General features: G+C 42.3%; 1 protein-coding gene across 3 annotated transcripts in view; it reads right to left on the bottom strand.

Moving 5' to 3' along the window:
- The window catches only part of LOC122554338 (nardilysin-like), a 111,906-nt gene that overhangs the window by 52,375 nt on the left and 42,305 nt on the right, over positions 1–17,226 (bottom strand). For all 3 annotated transcript variants that reach the window (XM_043699203.1, XM_043699204.1, XM_043699205.1), the window contains exons 12-13: positions 12,650–12,770; positions 5,155–5,213 (exon numbers count right to left, since the gene is read on the bottom strand). In XM_043699203.1, coding sequence (XP_043555138.1) covers positions 5,155–5,213; positions 12,650–12,770 — 180 coding nt within the window. The remainder of the gene's footprint in view (positions 1–5,154; positions 5,214–12,649; positions 12,771–17,226) is intronic.

Here is a 17,226-nt window from a genome sequence, read left to right as displayed (position 1 = left end):
CAAATTAAACTATGAGATTAGGGGATGGTTACAATATGCCCAAATTAACTATTGTCAAATATAGATCTGTTGCAGGAAGCTCCTCCTTCAGAAATACAGTGACCAATGCTCCACAAATTTCTGAATAGGCTAATTGAAACACAAGCCTCAAATTATTTAAGGAATAGCTGAATTCTGAAGTGGAATGGTGATGTTGGGAAAAATAACATTTTCTTTTGGTTAGATGAATTATTTTTGTAAGTGGGTTTCCTCATTTATAGGGATCTTGTGATTCACTTGTCTGTCTCCATGATTAACACTGAAACATAGAAATAGGAGCAGCAGTAGGCTATTCAGCCCTTTGAGCCTGCTGCGCCACTCATTATGATTGTGACTGATCATCAAACTCAAAATTCTGGATCAATGGTGCTGGAAGAGCAGCAATTCAAGCAGCATCCAACGAACAGCGAAATCGACGTTTCGGGCAAAAGCCCTTCATCAGGAATAAAGGCAGAGAGTCTGAAGCGTGGAGAGATAAGCTAGGGGAGGGTGGGGGTAGGGAGAGAGTAGCATAGAGAACAATGGGTGAGTGGGGGAAGAGATGAAGGTGATAGGTCAGGGAGGAGAGGGTGGAGTGGATAGGTGGAAAAGGAGCTAGGCAGGTCGGACAAGTCCAGACAGGTCAAGGGGACAGTGCAGAGCTGGAAGCGGGTGTCTCTGAGATGTTCCCTAAAGCGCTCTGCTAGGAGGTGCCCAGTCTGCCCAATGTAGAGGAGACCGCATCGGGAGCAACTGATACAATAGATGATATTAGTGGATGTGCAGGTAAATCTTTGATGGATGTGGAAAGCTCCTTTGGGGCCTTGGATAGAGGTGAGTGAGGAGGTGTGGGCGCAGGTTTTACAGTTCCTGCGGTGGCAGGGGGAGGTGCCAGGATGGGAGGGTGGGTCGTGGGGGGGGCGTGGACCTGACCAGGTAGTCACGGAGGGAACGGTCTTTGCGGAAGGCGGGAAGGGGTGGGGAGGGAAATATATCCCTGGTGGTGGGGTCTTTTTGGAGGTGGCGGAAATGTCGGCAGATGATTTGGTTTATGCGGAGGTTTGTAGGGTGGAAGGTGAGCACCAGGGGCGTTCTGTCCTTGTTACGGTTGGAGAGGTGGGGTCTGAGGGCGGATGTGCGGGATGTGGACGAGATGCGTTGGAGGGCATCTTTAACCACGTGGGAAGGGAAATTGCGGTCTCTAAAGGAGGCCATCTGGTGTGGAACTGGTCTTCCTGGGAGCAGATACGGCGGAGGCGGAGGAATCAAACTCAAAAGCCTGTTCCTGATTTTCCTTCATATCCTTTGGCCCCTTCAGCCCCAATTGCTCCACCCAACTCTTTCCTGAAATCATAAAATGTTTAGATCTCGACTGCTTTCTGTGGTAGTGAATTTCAGAGGCTCATTACTCTCTGGGTAAAAAGATTTCATCTTCTCAGTCCAAAATGATTTTCTACGCATCCTTAGACTGAACCCCCCGGTTCTGAACTCCCCTAATGGGAATATTCTTCCGCTGTTTATCCTGTTAGAATTTAAAGGTTTCTAGGAGATCCCCCCTCATTCTTCTAAATTCCACGGATTATAATCCTAACAGATTCAACCTCTCCTCATACGTTAGTCCTGCCATTTCAAGAATCAGTCTGGTAAACTTTTATTGCACTCTCTCTAAAGCAAGAGCACCCTTCCTCAGACAAGGAGGCTAAACTCCAAAACAATACTACAGATGTTGCCTCGCCAATGCCTTGTATAAGAGGTAGCAAGACATTCTTGCTCCTGCACTCTCATCCTCTCACTGTAAAGGCCAACATGCCATTTACCTTCTTGACACAGCTTGCTGCACCTGCATGCTTATCTTCAGTGACTGATGTATGAGGACATCTAGGTCTCATTGCACATTCCACCTCTATCAATTTATAGCTGTTCAGATAATACTCTGCCTGCCTCTTTTTGCTCCCAAAGTGGATTACCTCACATCTATCCACATTATACTGCATCTTCCGTGCATTTTCCCACTCACTCAGCATATCCAAAACATTCTGAAGCATGTCTGCATCCTTCTCATAGCTCACTCTCTCACCCAGCTTTGTCTCATCTGCAAACCTGGAGATAATACATTCAGGTCCAAAAATCATTAATATATATTGTGAGTAGTTGGGTCCTCGAGCTGATCACTGTGGTAACCCACTAGTCACTGTCTGCCATTCAGAAAAAAGATCTGTTTATTCTTACTCTTCTCATTTCCTGACTGCCAACCAGTTTTCTACCTATTTCAATCCACTAACCCCCAATCCCATGTGCTTTAATTTTACATACTAATCTCTCTTATGTAAGACTGTCAAAAGCCTTCCCAAAGTCCAAATAAATCTCTACTGCTCCCCCTCATCAACTCTTACCATTTATATGCTCAAAGAATTCCAGACGACTTGCAAAGCATGATGTCCCTTTAATTAATCAATGCTTACTCCGTACAATCTTGCCACTGTTTTCCAAGTGCTCAGCTATTAAATCTTTTATAATAGACTCTAGATTAGATTAGATTCCCTACAGTGTGGAAACAGGCCCTTTGGCCCAACCAGTCCACACCGACCCTCCGAAGAGTATCCCACCCAGACCCATTTCCCTCTGACTAATGCGCCTAACACTATGGGCAATTTAGCATGGCCAATTCACCTGACCTGCACATCTTTGGACTGTGGGAGAAAACCCACGCAGACACGGGGACAATGTGCAAACTCCACGCAGACAGTCGCCCGAGCCATGGAATCAAACCTGGGACCCTGGTGCTGTGAGGCAGCAGTGCTAACCACTGAGCCACCGTACCGCCCCATTAGCATTAGCATTTGCCCCACTACAAATGTCAGGCTAACTGAACTATAATCCCCAATTTTCTCTCTGCCTCTTTTAAAAAGGTTTACATTTGCTAATCTCCAATCTGTAGGAACTGTCCCAGGGCCTATAGTATCTTAGAGGATGACCACCAATGCATCCACTATTTCTAGGTCTACCTGTTTAATTACTCTCGGAAATACATTATCAAGCCTTATCAGGATTCATTGGTCTTCAATGCCATCTATTTCCCCAACACCATTTACCTACTAACACAGAATTCCTTCAGTTCATGCCTCTCACTAAACCCAGTATTCTCCAAAATTTCTAATATTATTTGTGTCCTCCTTAGAGAACACAGAAGTTAAGTAAATCTTTAGTTGCTAAGTCATTTCTTTGTTCTCCTTTAGAAATTGCCCTGTTCCTGATTGCAAGAGGCCTCCATTTGTCTTTATCAATTTTTCTCTTCACTTATCTAACAAAAACTTTTATAGTCAGTTTTAATGTTCCCTAAAAGCTTATTCTTGTACCCTATATTTATTTTCTTAACCAAAGAATTCTACCAAAGAATTTTACTGAATTCTAAACTGCTCCCACTTGTCAGATCTATTGGGTTTTTTTCTGGTCAATTATGGGTGGCACGGTGGCTCAGTGGTTAGCACTGCTGCCTCACAGCCCCAGGTTCGGTTCCAGCCTCAGGCAACTGTGTGGAGTTCGCACATTCTCCCTGTGTCTGCGTGAGTTTCCTCCGGGTGCTCCAGTTTCCTCCCGCAGTCCACAGATGTGCAGGTCAGGTGAATTGGCCATGCTAAATTGCCCATAGTATTAGATGCATTAGTTTGGGGGAATGGATCTGGATGGGTTACTCTTCGGAGGGTCGGTGTGGACTAGATTAGATTAGATTAGATTACAGTGTGGAAACAGGCCCTTCGGCCCAACAAGTCCACACCGACCCGCCGAAGCGAAACCCACCCATACCCCTACATTTACCCTTACCTAACACTACGGGCAATTTAGTATGGCCAATTCACCTGACCTGCACATCTTTGGACTGTGGGAGGAAACCGGAGGAAACCCACGCAGACACGGGGAGAATGTGCAAACTCCACACAGTCAGTCGCCTGAGGCGGGAATTGAACCCGGGTCTCTGGCGCTGTGAGGCAGTAGTGCTAACCACTGTGCCACCGTGCCGCCCACTAGTTGGGCCGAAGGTCCTGTCTCCACACTGTAGGAGAAATCTAATCAAATTTGTGTGCCTCTTCTTTGGATTGAATATGATCTCTAATTTTCTTTGTAAGCCATGGTTTGTCCTGTTTTACTTTTATGATAGACAGTAATGAACAATTGTCGTAGTTCACCTGTTTAACCATCAGTTGTTTAGGTAATGTGCCCCTTTCCCCAATCTATCATAGTGAACTTGCATCAACATAATTTCCTCTATTTAGATTCAGGACTCTAACCTCAAATAAATATATCACTCTCCATGGTGATAAAAAGTTCTACCATATTGTGGTCACTCCTCACAACAGGACTGCCAAATTATTCCATTCTCATTACACAATACCCACTCTATGCTGGCTTGTTCTCTAGTTGGTTTCTCAATGTATTGGTCCTGAAAACTATCCCACCTACGCTCCAGGAATTCCTTTTCTATGGTATTGCTACTAATTTGATTTACTGAATCTATAATGCAGATTAAAGTTACCTATAATTACAAGTGTTCATTTATTGCATGCATCTCTGTTTTTCTGTTTAATGCCATTCCCAACATCATCCCTACAGTTTAGGTATCTATATACAACTCCCACTAATGTTTTCTGCCCTTCTGTGCTGCTCAAGTCTAACCAGACAGATTCCACATTGTCAGAGGCAATGTCCTTTCTCTCAACTGTGGTAATTTAATCTTAATCCAGTATTTGTAACTCCTCTGCCTTTTCCTTTTTTTCTGCCCTTTCTAATACCCCTCAATATTCAGTTCCCATCCCTAGTCACCCTGCAGTTATCTGTCTGTATTTCTGACTATATTATTCCAGTTTTCATCTATTTGCGCAATTAGTTCATCCAGAAATGGCATTCATCAAAACCAACACTTGAAGAGGGAAATGGGGAAGACATCCATGGGCTGCCAACAATTGGAAACAAATACAAACTTGGGTAACGAGTTTAAAGAAAGATGGGAAAAGACTAGTAGGAACTTGCACACAGAGCATTTCTTTTAATTTCACCAGTAGTTTTCAAATCACAATGGAAGTCATATATTTCTGAAGGATTATATCAGCAATAACAAACAACACTATTAAAAATAACTACCTTTCCTGAGGGCCAAGCTTTTGTAGCATTTTCATGTACTGAAAAACAATATGTGCAACCTATATTGAAAGTAAAACAATAGTCATGAGACAAAATATATCCAATCTATATTTAATGACTTATTTAATAAATTAGCAATACAAATAACTTACTTTGAATTAGGATTGAATGTATGCAATTGTTGGGTAAGAGAGTCAAAATTTTGATATCATACAAATCTAATTTTGTTTGTAGTGCCATTAAACTGAAATCGCCGTTCACATTCTATAGTCGTCAGTCTTAAGGCAATGTTTTAAGAAAACCACCAGTGAAAGTACAGTTGGGTTTAATTAAAAGTCAAGTGAAACCGGATTCACATTAAGTGAGCAAGGTATATCTTTTGTTTTGGGTCTAAATAAAAATAGCCAACTTAGTGCAAATTTGCACTTGAGTAGCAGAGTTAGGTGAAATACAGAATTAAGGGATGGAGAGAAAGAGGTGTTCTGTTGCATTTGTGTTTCTTAAACATTTTCAGACTTGGTTCTTACTTGGTTACAGAAAAGAACAAGTTGGGCAAACATCTAGTAAGAGACTAAGGTTTATTGTGCGAGTAAGGTTCATAACAGGTGATAAACATAGAAATGTAGAAAATGGGAGCAGGAGTAGGCAATTTGACCCTTCATACACGCTATGCCATTCAGTATCATCAGGCTGATCATCAAACTCAGTATCCTGTTCCATTTTCTCCACATGCCCTTCAGTTCTTTTAGCTCAAAGGAATAAATCTACCCCCTTCTTGAAAATATTCCATGTTTTGGCCTCAACCGTCTCTTTGTAGCAGAGAATTCCACAGGCTTATCACACTCTAGGCAAAGAAATTTTCCTCAGAGTCATACAGCACGGAAACAGATCCTTTGGTCCAACCAGTCCATGCAGTGTCCTATTCCCTATCCTTCAACCATGACTCCAGGTTCTATACACACCAGTCATCAAGAGCATACTTCTTGCATCCACCCTCCTAATCCTGTTAGAATTTTATATGTTTCTATGAGATTCCCCTTCAATCTTCTAAACGAAGTGAATTTATTCCTAATCAATCCAGTCTCTCCCTGTGAGTCATTCCAGCCACCCCAAAAATCAGTCTGGTAAACCTTTGCTATGCTCCTTCAATAGCCATAACATCCTTTTTCAGATAAGGAGACCAAACAGCACACAACATTCCAGATGTGGCCAGACCAATGCCCTGAAGAATTGCAACAAGACATCCCTGCTCAAGTCATATAATCATAGAAATGTACAGCATGGAAACAGACCCTTCGGTCCAACCTGTCCATGCCGACCAGATATCCCAACTCAATCTAGTCCCATCTGATAGCAGCCGGCCCATATCCCTCCAAACCCTTCCTATTCATACACCCATCCAAATGCTGTTCAAATGTTGCAATTGTACCAGCCTCCACCACATCCTCTGGCAGCTCATTCCATACACGTACCACCGTCTGCGTGAAAAAGTTGCCCCTTAGGTCTCTTTTATATCTTTCTCCTCTCACCCTAAACCTATGCCCTCTCGTTCTGGACTCCCCCACCCCAGGATAAAGACTATGCCTATTTACCCTATCCATGCCCCTCATGATTTTGTAAACCTCCATAAGGGCACACCTCAGCCTCCGACGCTCCAGGGAAAACTGCCCTAGCCTGTTCAGCCTCTCCCTGTACCTCAAATCCTCCAAACCTGGCAACATCCTTCTAAATCTTTTCTGAACCCCTTCACATTTCACAACATCTTTCCAATAGGAAGGAGACCAGAATTGCACGCAATATTCCAACAGTAGCCTCATCAATGTCCTGTACAGCTGCAACATGACCTCCGAACTCCTGTACTCAATACTCTGACCAATAAAGGAAAGCATACCAAACGCTTTCTTCACTATCCTATCAACCTGCGACTCCACTTTCAAGGAGCTATGAACCTGTACTCCAAGGTCTCTTTGTTCAGCAACACTCCCTAGACCTTACCATTAAGTGTATCCTGCTAAGAATTGCTTTCCCCAAAATGCAGCACCTCACATTTATCTGAATTAAACTCCATCTGCCACTTCTCAGCCCATTGGCCCACCTGATCAAGATCCCATTGTAATCTGAGGTAACCTTCTTCGCTGTCCACTACACCTCCAAGTTTGATGTCATCTGCAAACTTACTAACTGTACCTCTTATGCTCACATCCAAATCCTTGTGGCACTCCAATGGTCACAGGCCTCCAGTCTGAAAAACAACCCTCCACTACCACCCTCTGTCTTCTACCTTTGAGCCAATTCTGTATCCAAATGGCTAGTTCTTCCTGTATTCCATGAGATCTAACCTTGCTAACCAGTCTCCCATGGAGAATCTTGTTGAACACCTTACTGAAGTCCACACAGATCACATCTACCGCTCTGTCCTCATCAATTCTCTTTGTTACTTCTTCAAGTTTGTGAGACATGATTTCCCACGCATAAAGCCACGTTGCCATCCCTAATCAGTCCTTGCCTTTCCAAATACATGTACATCTTGTCCCTCAGGATTCCCAACACCAACGTCAGGTTTACTGGTCTATAGTTCCCTGGCTTGTCCTTACCACCTTTCTTAAACAGTGGCACCACGTTAGCCAACCTGCAGTCTTCCAGCACCCCACCTGTGACTATCGATGATACAAATATCTCAGCAAGGGGCCCAGCAATCACTTCTCTAGCTTTCCACAGAGTTCTAGGGTACACTTGATAAGGTCCTGGGGATTTCTCCACCTTTATGCATTTCCCTCTGTAATATGGACAGTTCTTTCAAGATGTCACCATCTATTTCCCTAGAGTATATATCTTCCATTTCCTTTTCCACAGTAAACACTGATGCAAAATACTTGGTTAGTATCTCCCCTATTTTCTGCACACAAAAGCCACCTTGCTGATCTTTGAGGGGCCCTATTCTCTCCCTAGTTACCCTTCCCCCTTAATATATTTGTAAAAACCCTTTGGATTCTCCTTAATTCTTTTTGCCAAAGCTATCTCATGTCCCCTTTTTGCCGTTCTGATTTCCCTCTTAAGTATACTCCTACTGCCTTTATACTCTTTGATGGATTCACTCGATCTCTCCTGTCTATACCTGACATATGCTTCCTTTTTTTTCTTAACCAAACCTCAATTTCTATACCTACCGGCCTTTCCTTTCACCCTAACAGGAATATACTTTCTCTGGATTCTCATTATCTCATTTCTGAAGGCTTCCCATTTTCCAGCTGTCCCTTTACCTGAGAACATCTGCCCACAATCAGCTTTTGAGAGTTCTTGTTTAATACCATCAAAATTAGCCTTCGTCCAGTTTAGAACTTCCAACTTTTAGATCTGGTCTATCCTTTTCCATCACTATTTTAAAACTATTAGCATTATGTTCGCTGGCCCCAAAGTGCTCCCCCATTGACACCTCAGTCACCTGTCCTGCCTTATTTCTCAAGAGTAGGTCAAGTTTTGCACCTTCTCTAATAGGTACATCCATATAGTGAATCAGAAAATTTTCTTGTCCACACTTAACAAATTCCTCTCCATCTAAACCCTTAACACTATGGCAGTCCCAGTCGATGTTCGGAAAGTTAAAATCGCCCACCATAACAACCCTATTATTCTTACAGACAGCTGAGATCTCCTTACAAATTTGTTTCTCAATTTCCCTCTGACTATTAGGGGATCTATAATACATCCCAATAAGATGATCATCCCTTTCTTATTTCTCAGTTCCACCCAAATAACTTCCCTGGATGTATTTCCGGGAAAATCCTCCCTCAGTACAGCTGTAATGCTATCCCTTATCAAAAATGCCACTCCCCCTCCTCTCTTGCCTCCCTTTCTATCCTTCCTGTAGCATCTGTATCCGGGAACATTAAGCTGCCAGTCCTGCCCATCCATGAGCCATGTTTCTGAAATTGCTATGATATCCTAGTCCCATGTTCCTAACCATGCCCTGAGCTCTTCTGTCGTCCCTGTTAGGCCCCTTGCATTGAAATAAATACAGTTCAATTTATTAGTCCTACCTTGTCCATGCCTGCCCTGACTGTTTGACTCGCTTCTGTTCTCAACTGTACCAGTCTCAGATCTATCTCTTTCCTCACTATTTCCCTGGGTCCCACCCCCCCCACCTTACTCATTTAAATCTTCTCAAGCAGCTCTAGCAAATTTCCCTGCCAATATATTAGTTTCCTTCCAATTTAGATGCAATCTGTACTTCTTGTACAGGTCACTTCTAACCCTAAATAGATTCCAATGATCCAAAAATGTGAAGCCTTCTCCCATACACCAGCTCCTCAGCCTTGCATTCATCTGCGCTATCCTCCTATTCCTGCCCTCACTAACTCGTAGTACCGGGAGTAATCCAGATATTACTACTCTCGAGGATCTCCTTTTTAAATTCCTGACTAACTCTCTGTAATCACTCTTCAGAATCTCAATCTTTTCCCTTCCTATGTTTTGGTTCCAATGTGGACAATGACCTCTTGCTGGCCCCTTGTCCCCTTGAGAATATTCTGCACCCTCTCCGAGACATCCTTGGTCCTGGCACCAGGGAAGCAACACACCATTCAGATTGTTTGCTACTGGCCACAGAAAAGTCTGTCTGTACCTCAAACTACAGAACCCCCTAACACAATTGATCTCTTGGAACCTGACATACCCCTCGTTGCATTAGAGCCAGTCTCAATACCAGAAACTTGGCTGTTCATGCTACATTTCCCGTGCTACTTCCTACATGAATCGATCACCCCCTACATTTTCCAAAACAGCATACTTGTTTGAAATGGGGATAGCCACAGAAAATTCCTGCACTACCTGCCTACCTCTCTTCCCTTTCCTGGAGTTAACCTATCGATGTGACTGTATCTGAGACTTTGTCCCCTTCCTATAACTGCTATCTATCACATACCATTGCTGTTGCAAATTCCACATTCCCTCTAACTGTCTTTCCAACTGATCCATTCGATCTGATAGGATTCACAACCAATAGCATTTATTGCAGATACAACCTGCAGTAACCCGTAAACTCTCCTTAAACTCTCACATCCGACAAGAAGCGCATATCACTCCACTAAAAGCCATTTTTGCTCCTTCACAATCTACAGACCCAGAAAACAACACCGTCTTATTCCTCTCCAAAATACTGGTCCATAAGTGATAAATAGTTATCACTTATATTTTAAGTTTGATCAAGAGACATATCTCAAAAACATATAATCAAGAAAGAACTCACGCTACTCACTACTGCAGACTTTCTACAGGCCACACTTAAAACAATTCACTTATCTGTTTCTGTGCTGTGACTTGGCCCAAACAGTTCCTCCAAGATCAGATGTGAATTTCACTGTTTGATCATTTGCCCAGACGCACTCCAATGTCCAGTGATACATGAATTCAAACAGCAAAGGCAGTAACTGTGCAGGTTCACTGTGGTATCAGTTTCTTTCTCTCTGTACTTGAATCCTCTTGCTATAAAAGCCAACATAACATTTGCCTTTTTCACAACTTGCTGCATCTGTGAGCTTACTTTCAGCGATTGATGTAAGAGAACACCTCGTGTCATTGCACCTCTCCCTTTCTCAATCTATCACCAGATAAAACCTATCTATTTTTGCTACCAATGTGGATAACCTCACATTTATTCACATAAATCTTGCATCTGCCATATATATGTCCACTCACTTAACTTGTTCAAATCATGAAGAAGCATCTTTGCATCCTTCTCACAGCCTGCTCTCCTACCCAGCTTTGTGTCATATTCAAACTTGGAGATATAGTTTCCTCATCTCAATCATTAATATATATTGTAAATAGCTGGGGTCCAAGCATTGATCACTGTGGTACCCCACGAGTTACTGCCTGCCACTCAGAAAAAGATCGGTTTGCTTCCTGGCCGCTAATGAGTTCTCAATGAATTTCAGTAGACAACCTCTAACCCATGCGCTTTAATCTCTCATGTGTGACCTTATCGAAAGCCTTCTGCAAATCCAAGCAAACCACAGTTAAGTAAGGTTAACAAAATATATAAATACAAAAGAAAATATATAATTGAATAAATTATATCCTGACTTAGAATGCATTATGGATGCCAGGATGTGTAATATGTCATAATCGCATATATAGACTGTAAAATTAATAATGGAAAATAAGGAAATGGAAAATGAATTGAACAGGTATTTTGCCTTTATTTCAAAGGAATGGAGTATAGACATAGCAAAATCATGCTAAAACCTTTTTAAATCTCTTTTTCTGAGGAATGATGCAGTATAAGAGAACATTCACTTGGTTGTTACTGGGTATAGAGAGTTACTCTTACAAGGAGAGATGGGGTATGCTGGGTTAGTACTCATTTGAGTGAAGAATGACATCAGAGCCTATTGAAACATCAAAATTCTTATGGGGCTCAACACGATAGGTTGTTTCAGTTTGTGAGAGATTCTACGACCTCAATCTCAGAGAATGAGATCACCCAGTCAGGATAGGGATGAAGGTAAATTTATTTTCTTCAGGGGCACTGAATCTGCAGATTTACTATAGATGGTTGGGTTGGGTTACTAAGGATATTCGAGGCTGAAATTTAATCATTAAGGGAATCAAGGGTTATGAGGAAAAGGGAGGAAGGTATAGTTGAGGATCATCCATGATCTCAATGAATGGGAGAGCACACTGAGTGAGCCAAATGGACTACTTCTGTATCTATATCTATATCTTATGGTTGTCATAATTGGTATTGCAAAGCTCTGTGAAGTACAGGAATCTCGGAACACGAATCACAAAAGGTTAATATGCAGCTATAGTGACTAATTAGCAAAGCTAATCGCTAGTAATTATTTATCATGTGGGAAAGTGAATACAAAAGGAAGGAGGTTATGCTTCAGTTATATATAAGGCACAGGTAAGACCACAGCTGGAGTAATGTGCACAGTATTGGTCTTATTTAAGGAAAGATGCAAATGTGATGGAGGCACTTCAGAGAAGGCTTAACAACCTAATGCCTGAAATGATTAAGTTAGCTTATGAGGAAAGGTTGAACAGGCTAGGCTGTATCCGCCAAAGTTTCAAAGAGTAAGAGGCGACATGATTGTAACATAAATGATCCTGAGGGCTCACTGTCTAAAAATCAAGGGTCAACCATTTAAAACTTTTTTTCAGAGGGTGGTGAGTCTTCAGAACTATCTTCCTGAAGAGATGAAGAAACCAGAGCCCTTAAAACAAAAGTTGCTATATTCTTGTTAAGCAAAAAAGGCAAAAAATATGCGGGGTAAGCAGGAAAGCAGGTGAGGTTACTATTAGATCAGCCATGATCTTACTGAATGGCAGAGCTGGTCTGGCCTACTCTGGTTCCTATTTTTTATATTTATATGTAACTGAAGTAATTTAGCTGTAATTAATAATTTGTACACCAAAGAGAGACTAAAACATTGTGGAAACATTCTTAAAGGTTAATATAAATGAATAAACAATCACTACTGAAGGCCTTTACCTCATAGAACTGTTGATAACCATCATCAGTTAACGTAATGGAAATGTTGAACACAGAATATGTCGAGTTCTGCTCAAATCCAGTTTCACCATTTCCTCCAAATAAGGCAAGAGCTAAACACCTAGAAAAGATTTATTCTTCAGTATACTATCAGAAATAAGTGCATGCCAGTGATGCTCTGTACGCGCTAGTTCACAGAATACAATGTACCTTGAGTTTTCAATCTTATCCACTGCACCAAGCAGCAGGAAATGGAGGCAGCTAAATGCAGCTAAATCACTATTCAAAAGACACAATTGATTTCTGAATAGAGAATATTTTCTTCTGGCATTTGTACCAGTTTAGCAATATAAAATGCAATTCTTATTTATTTGGGTTCATTAATTCATTCTTAATTCAAATATTAGATAATTGTCTCTAAAACTAACCACCACTAGAATATGGTCACCAACTCAACAATACAAATATTTCAAATTTCACTGGTCGTCATGCTGAAGAAACCAAGGTACTATCAAACAAACAGCCACTGCACAATTCGCTCAGTTACTTCTCTCAAAAAGTGTAGAAAAATAAACAGTCCGTTGATAGACTGAACGATCATAAATTTCACTTCCAATTTCCATCTTGGTCTCACTTGCACCTGGTCCATCTCTGACTCTTCTCTGACTTCTCAGTCTCCATTTCCACAGGCAGACTGTCTGTTAATATTCAGTACAATCCCACTGATCCCCACATCTATCTTGGCTACAATTCCTCAGACCCTACTTCTTCTAAGAACTGAATTCCATTCTCCTAGTTTCTCAATCTCCATCGCATCTGTTCCAATGATGCCAGCTTCCACAATGGGGTGTTTCCAACACATTTTTCATTTTCTTCAACTCAGAATCCACACCACTATAGTTGATATGGGCCTTCAGCAGTATTCAATCCATTCCCAGTACTCCTGTCTTCAGCCTTTCTCCTCCCCATTGGAACCTCAAAAGGGCTCCCCTCAGCATCATTTTCCACTCCACAAGTCCCCGTATTCAAAGGATCATCCTCTGCTGCTTACACCACCTTCCGCACAATGCTAATATCAAACACATCGTCCGCTCCCCACCAGGTATTCCACGTGGATGATTCCCTCCATTCGAGCATAAGAAACAGGAGCAGAAATAAGCCATTTGGCCCAATGAGTCCACTCTGCCATTCAATGAAACTCAGTAACACACCGATCTGTTCCTCTATTACTTCCATCACCTCATTCTCCTCCCCTCTCAGCCCTTCACACGATCTTCCCATGCAACCACGGAAGATGTAACAATTGCCCCTTTACTTGCATCACTGTTTAAAACCCTAAACATTCCTTCCAGCTGAAGCTGAGGTTTACTTCTACTTGTTTCAATCTAGTTTACTGCATCCAGTGATCACAATTGAGGCTTCTTCCACAATGGGGACAGCAAATGCACATTGGATGACCACTTTGCACAGCACTTCTATTCAGTCTGCAAGCATGACCTAAACCTTCCAGTTGTCTGCCATTTCAATACAATGTCCTGCTCTCATGCTCACATTTCTGTCCTAGACTGGCTGCAATTTTGTGAAGCCCCATGTTTGCTGAAGGAACAGTACTTCATTTTTCACTTAAGTACTGTACAGCTCTCAGGCCTCAACTCTGTATTCAGGAACATCGAACTATAAATTTTGTCCTCCATTTTCATACTGAACAATTAAATAGCTGCAAGTCATAGAGTCAAAGAGATGTACAGCAGTGAACAGAGCCTTCAGTCCAACTCATCCATGCTGACCAGATATCCTAAACTAATCTAGTCTCATTTGCCAGCACTTGGCTCATATTCCTCTAAACACTCCCTATTGATATACCCTCTAAACACTCCCTATTGATATACCCATCCAAATGCCTTTTAAAATGCTGTAATTGAACAGCCTCCACCATTTCATCTGGCAGCTTATTTCATAGACACACCACCCGCTGAATAAAACACTGTCCCTTAAATCTTTCCCCTTTCAACCTAAACCTACACCCTCTAGTTCTGGACTCCCCAACCACAGGGAAAAGACTTTGTCTATTTATCCTATCTAGGCCCCTCATAATTTTGTAAACCTCTATAAGGTCACCCCTCAGCCTCCCACACTCCATGGAAAACAGCCCCAGCCTGTTCAGCCTCTCCCTAAAGCTCAAATCCTCCAACCCTGGCAATATCCTTGTAAATCTTTTCTGAACCCTTTCAAGTTTCACAACATCCTTCCCATAGGAAGGAGACCAGAAGTGCATGCAATATTCCAAAAGTGGCCTAACCAATGTCCTGTGCAGCTGCAACGTGACCTCCCAACTCCTATACTCAATACCCTGACCAATAAAGGAAAGCACACCAAACGCCTTGTTCACCGTCCTATCTAACTGCGACTCTACTTTCAAGGAACTATGTACCTGCACTCCAAGGTTTTTGTTCAGCAACGCTCCCTAGGACCTTACCATTAAGTGTACAAGTCCTGCTCTGATTTGCCTTTCCAAAATGCAGCACCTCACATTTATCTAAATTAAACACCATCTGCCACTCAGCCCATTGGCCCATCTGATCAAGATCCCATTGTATTCTGTGGTAACCTTCTTCGCTGCCCACTACACCTCCAATTTTGGTGTCATCTGCAAACTTATTAACTATAACTCTTAGGTTTACATCCAAATCATTTATATAAATGACGAAAAGCAGTGGATCCAGTACTGATCCTTGTGGCATACTACTGGTCACAGGCCTCCAGTCTAAATGGCAACCCTCCACCACCACCCTCCATCTTCTACCTTCGAGCCAGTTCTGTATTCAAATGGCTAGTTCTCCCAGTCTTCCATGTGATCTAACCTTGGTAACCAGTCTACCATGAGGAGCCTTGTTGAACACCTTATTGAAGTCCAAATAGGTCACATCCACCACTCTTCCCTCATCAATCCTCTGTTACTTCTTCAAAAAACTCTGATTGCCTAAAAAAAGGCTAATTACGATGAACAGGATAATTAACATCCTTCCATGTGCAGGCAATAATGGAAATTTAGCCTCACAAATTTGGCAATGTCAAATAGGTTAATTCAGAAAGGTAAAGTCTGCCACAAGTGCAATATATGAAGCTATCCTTTGCCAGATTCCTTGCTTTGTCAAATGCTTTGAAGCTTCTGAAACTACATGTCACCATGGTGGCAAGTTCTGGCTACAGCTAGTGTCTCAATTTGCATTGACTGGTTAGAATTTTCCACTCATTGTGATTGATTGGAGGGCATTCAGGGGTCTCCTTGCACTACAGCTTTAGAAACTCTGCTGATCCATTGGCAGGGCACCTGCATCTATAACATATCTATGGGGATGTGGTTATCTTCTATCTTGTTCACATGCTCAAACCAGTAATGATCAGCTTTAACGTGCTTGGCCTCTGAAAGGGGCTGCAGAAGGAAGCTGAGCATTATTCAGCACACCTTGTAAATTATGCACACTGTTTCCACCAAACATTGTTGATGGAAGGAGTGAACATTTAAGATGATAGATAGGACGCTCCAGCAGGCTGCTTTGTTCTGCTTGGTGACAAGCTTCTTGTCTTGTTGCAGTCAGACTCATCCAGGCACATGTATTTTATTACATTCCTGACATGCACCTTGTACATAATGTGCAAGGATTTAGAGAAATCGAGGGCAGGGTTACTCAGCACAAAATTCCCATGTTCTGACCACCTCCTTCAACCATCATATTTATATGGGCTGATCCAGGTTATGTTGTAGTCAATGATAACCCAAGAATGTAATGCTGGAAAAACACAGCCGGTCAGGCAGCATCCGAGGAGCAGGAGAATCGACGTTTCGGGCATAAGCCCTTCATCAGGAACTATTCCTGATGAAGGGCTTATGCCTGAAATGTCGATTCTTCTGCTCCTCGGATGCTGCCTGACCAGGTGTGCTTTTCCAGCACCACACTCTCGACTCTGATCTCCAGCATCCGCAGTCCTCACTTTCTCCTAGTCAATGATAAGCCGCCAGAATGTTGATGATCAAGAGTTCACTGATGGTATTGGAATGGATCATCTTACAAAGATAGTTAGATTCACTCTTCTTGGAGATGGTCATTACCTGATAACTGTACAGAATGAATGTTACTCCTCACTAAACAGCTCAAGCCTGAATGCTGTCCAGCCCTTGCTACATGCGAGTACAGACTGGTTGGGAAATTATGCATTGAACTGAACATCTAACACAACCATCTGTAACAAACAACCCCACTTCCAACCTCAAGCTAGAGGTTAAGCCATTGATGATGCAGCTGAGGGTAGTTAAAAGGTAGAACTCTGCCCTGAGGAACTTAGCAACGCTTGTGGTCCTTACTTCTGAGCCAGAAGGCCCAAGTTCAAGTCCCACCTGCTCCAGAAGTAATGACATCTCTGAACAAGTTGATTGGAAAATATCTATCCTGAGGAAGTCCTGCAGTAATGACCTGATGCGGACATAATTGCTGTCCATCAACCATCTTCTTTTGTGCTAGATAAGACTCTGCCCAGCTAGAGAGATTACCCCGATTTTCAGTGACTTCTTGATCTAA

The sequence above is a fragment of the Chiloscyllium plagiosum genome, chromosome 11 (assembly GCF_004010195.1).
Source record: "Chiloscyllium plagiosum isolate BGI_BamShark_2017 chromosome 11, ASM401019v2, whole genome shotgun sequence".
In the NCBI taxonomy this organism is placed as follows: Eukaryota; Metazoa; Chordata; class Chondrichthyes; order Orectolobiformes; family Hemiscylliidae; genus Chiloscyllium; species Chiloscyllium plagiosum.
Note: the sequence above shows the minus strand (reverse complement) of the source record. Positions and strands in the feature narration are given on the sequence as shown.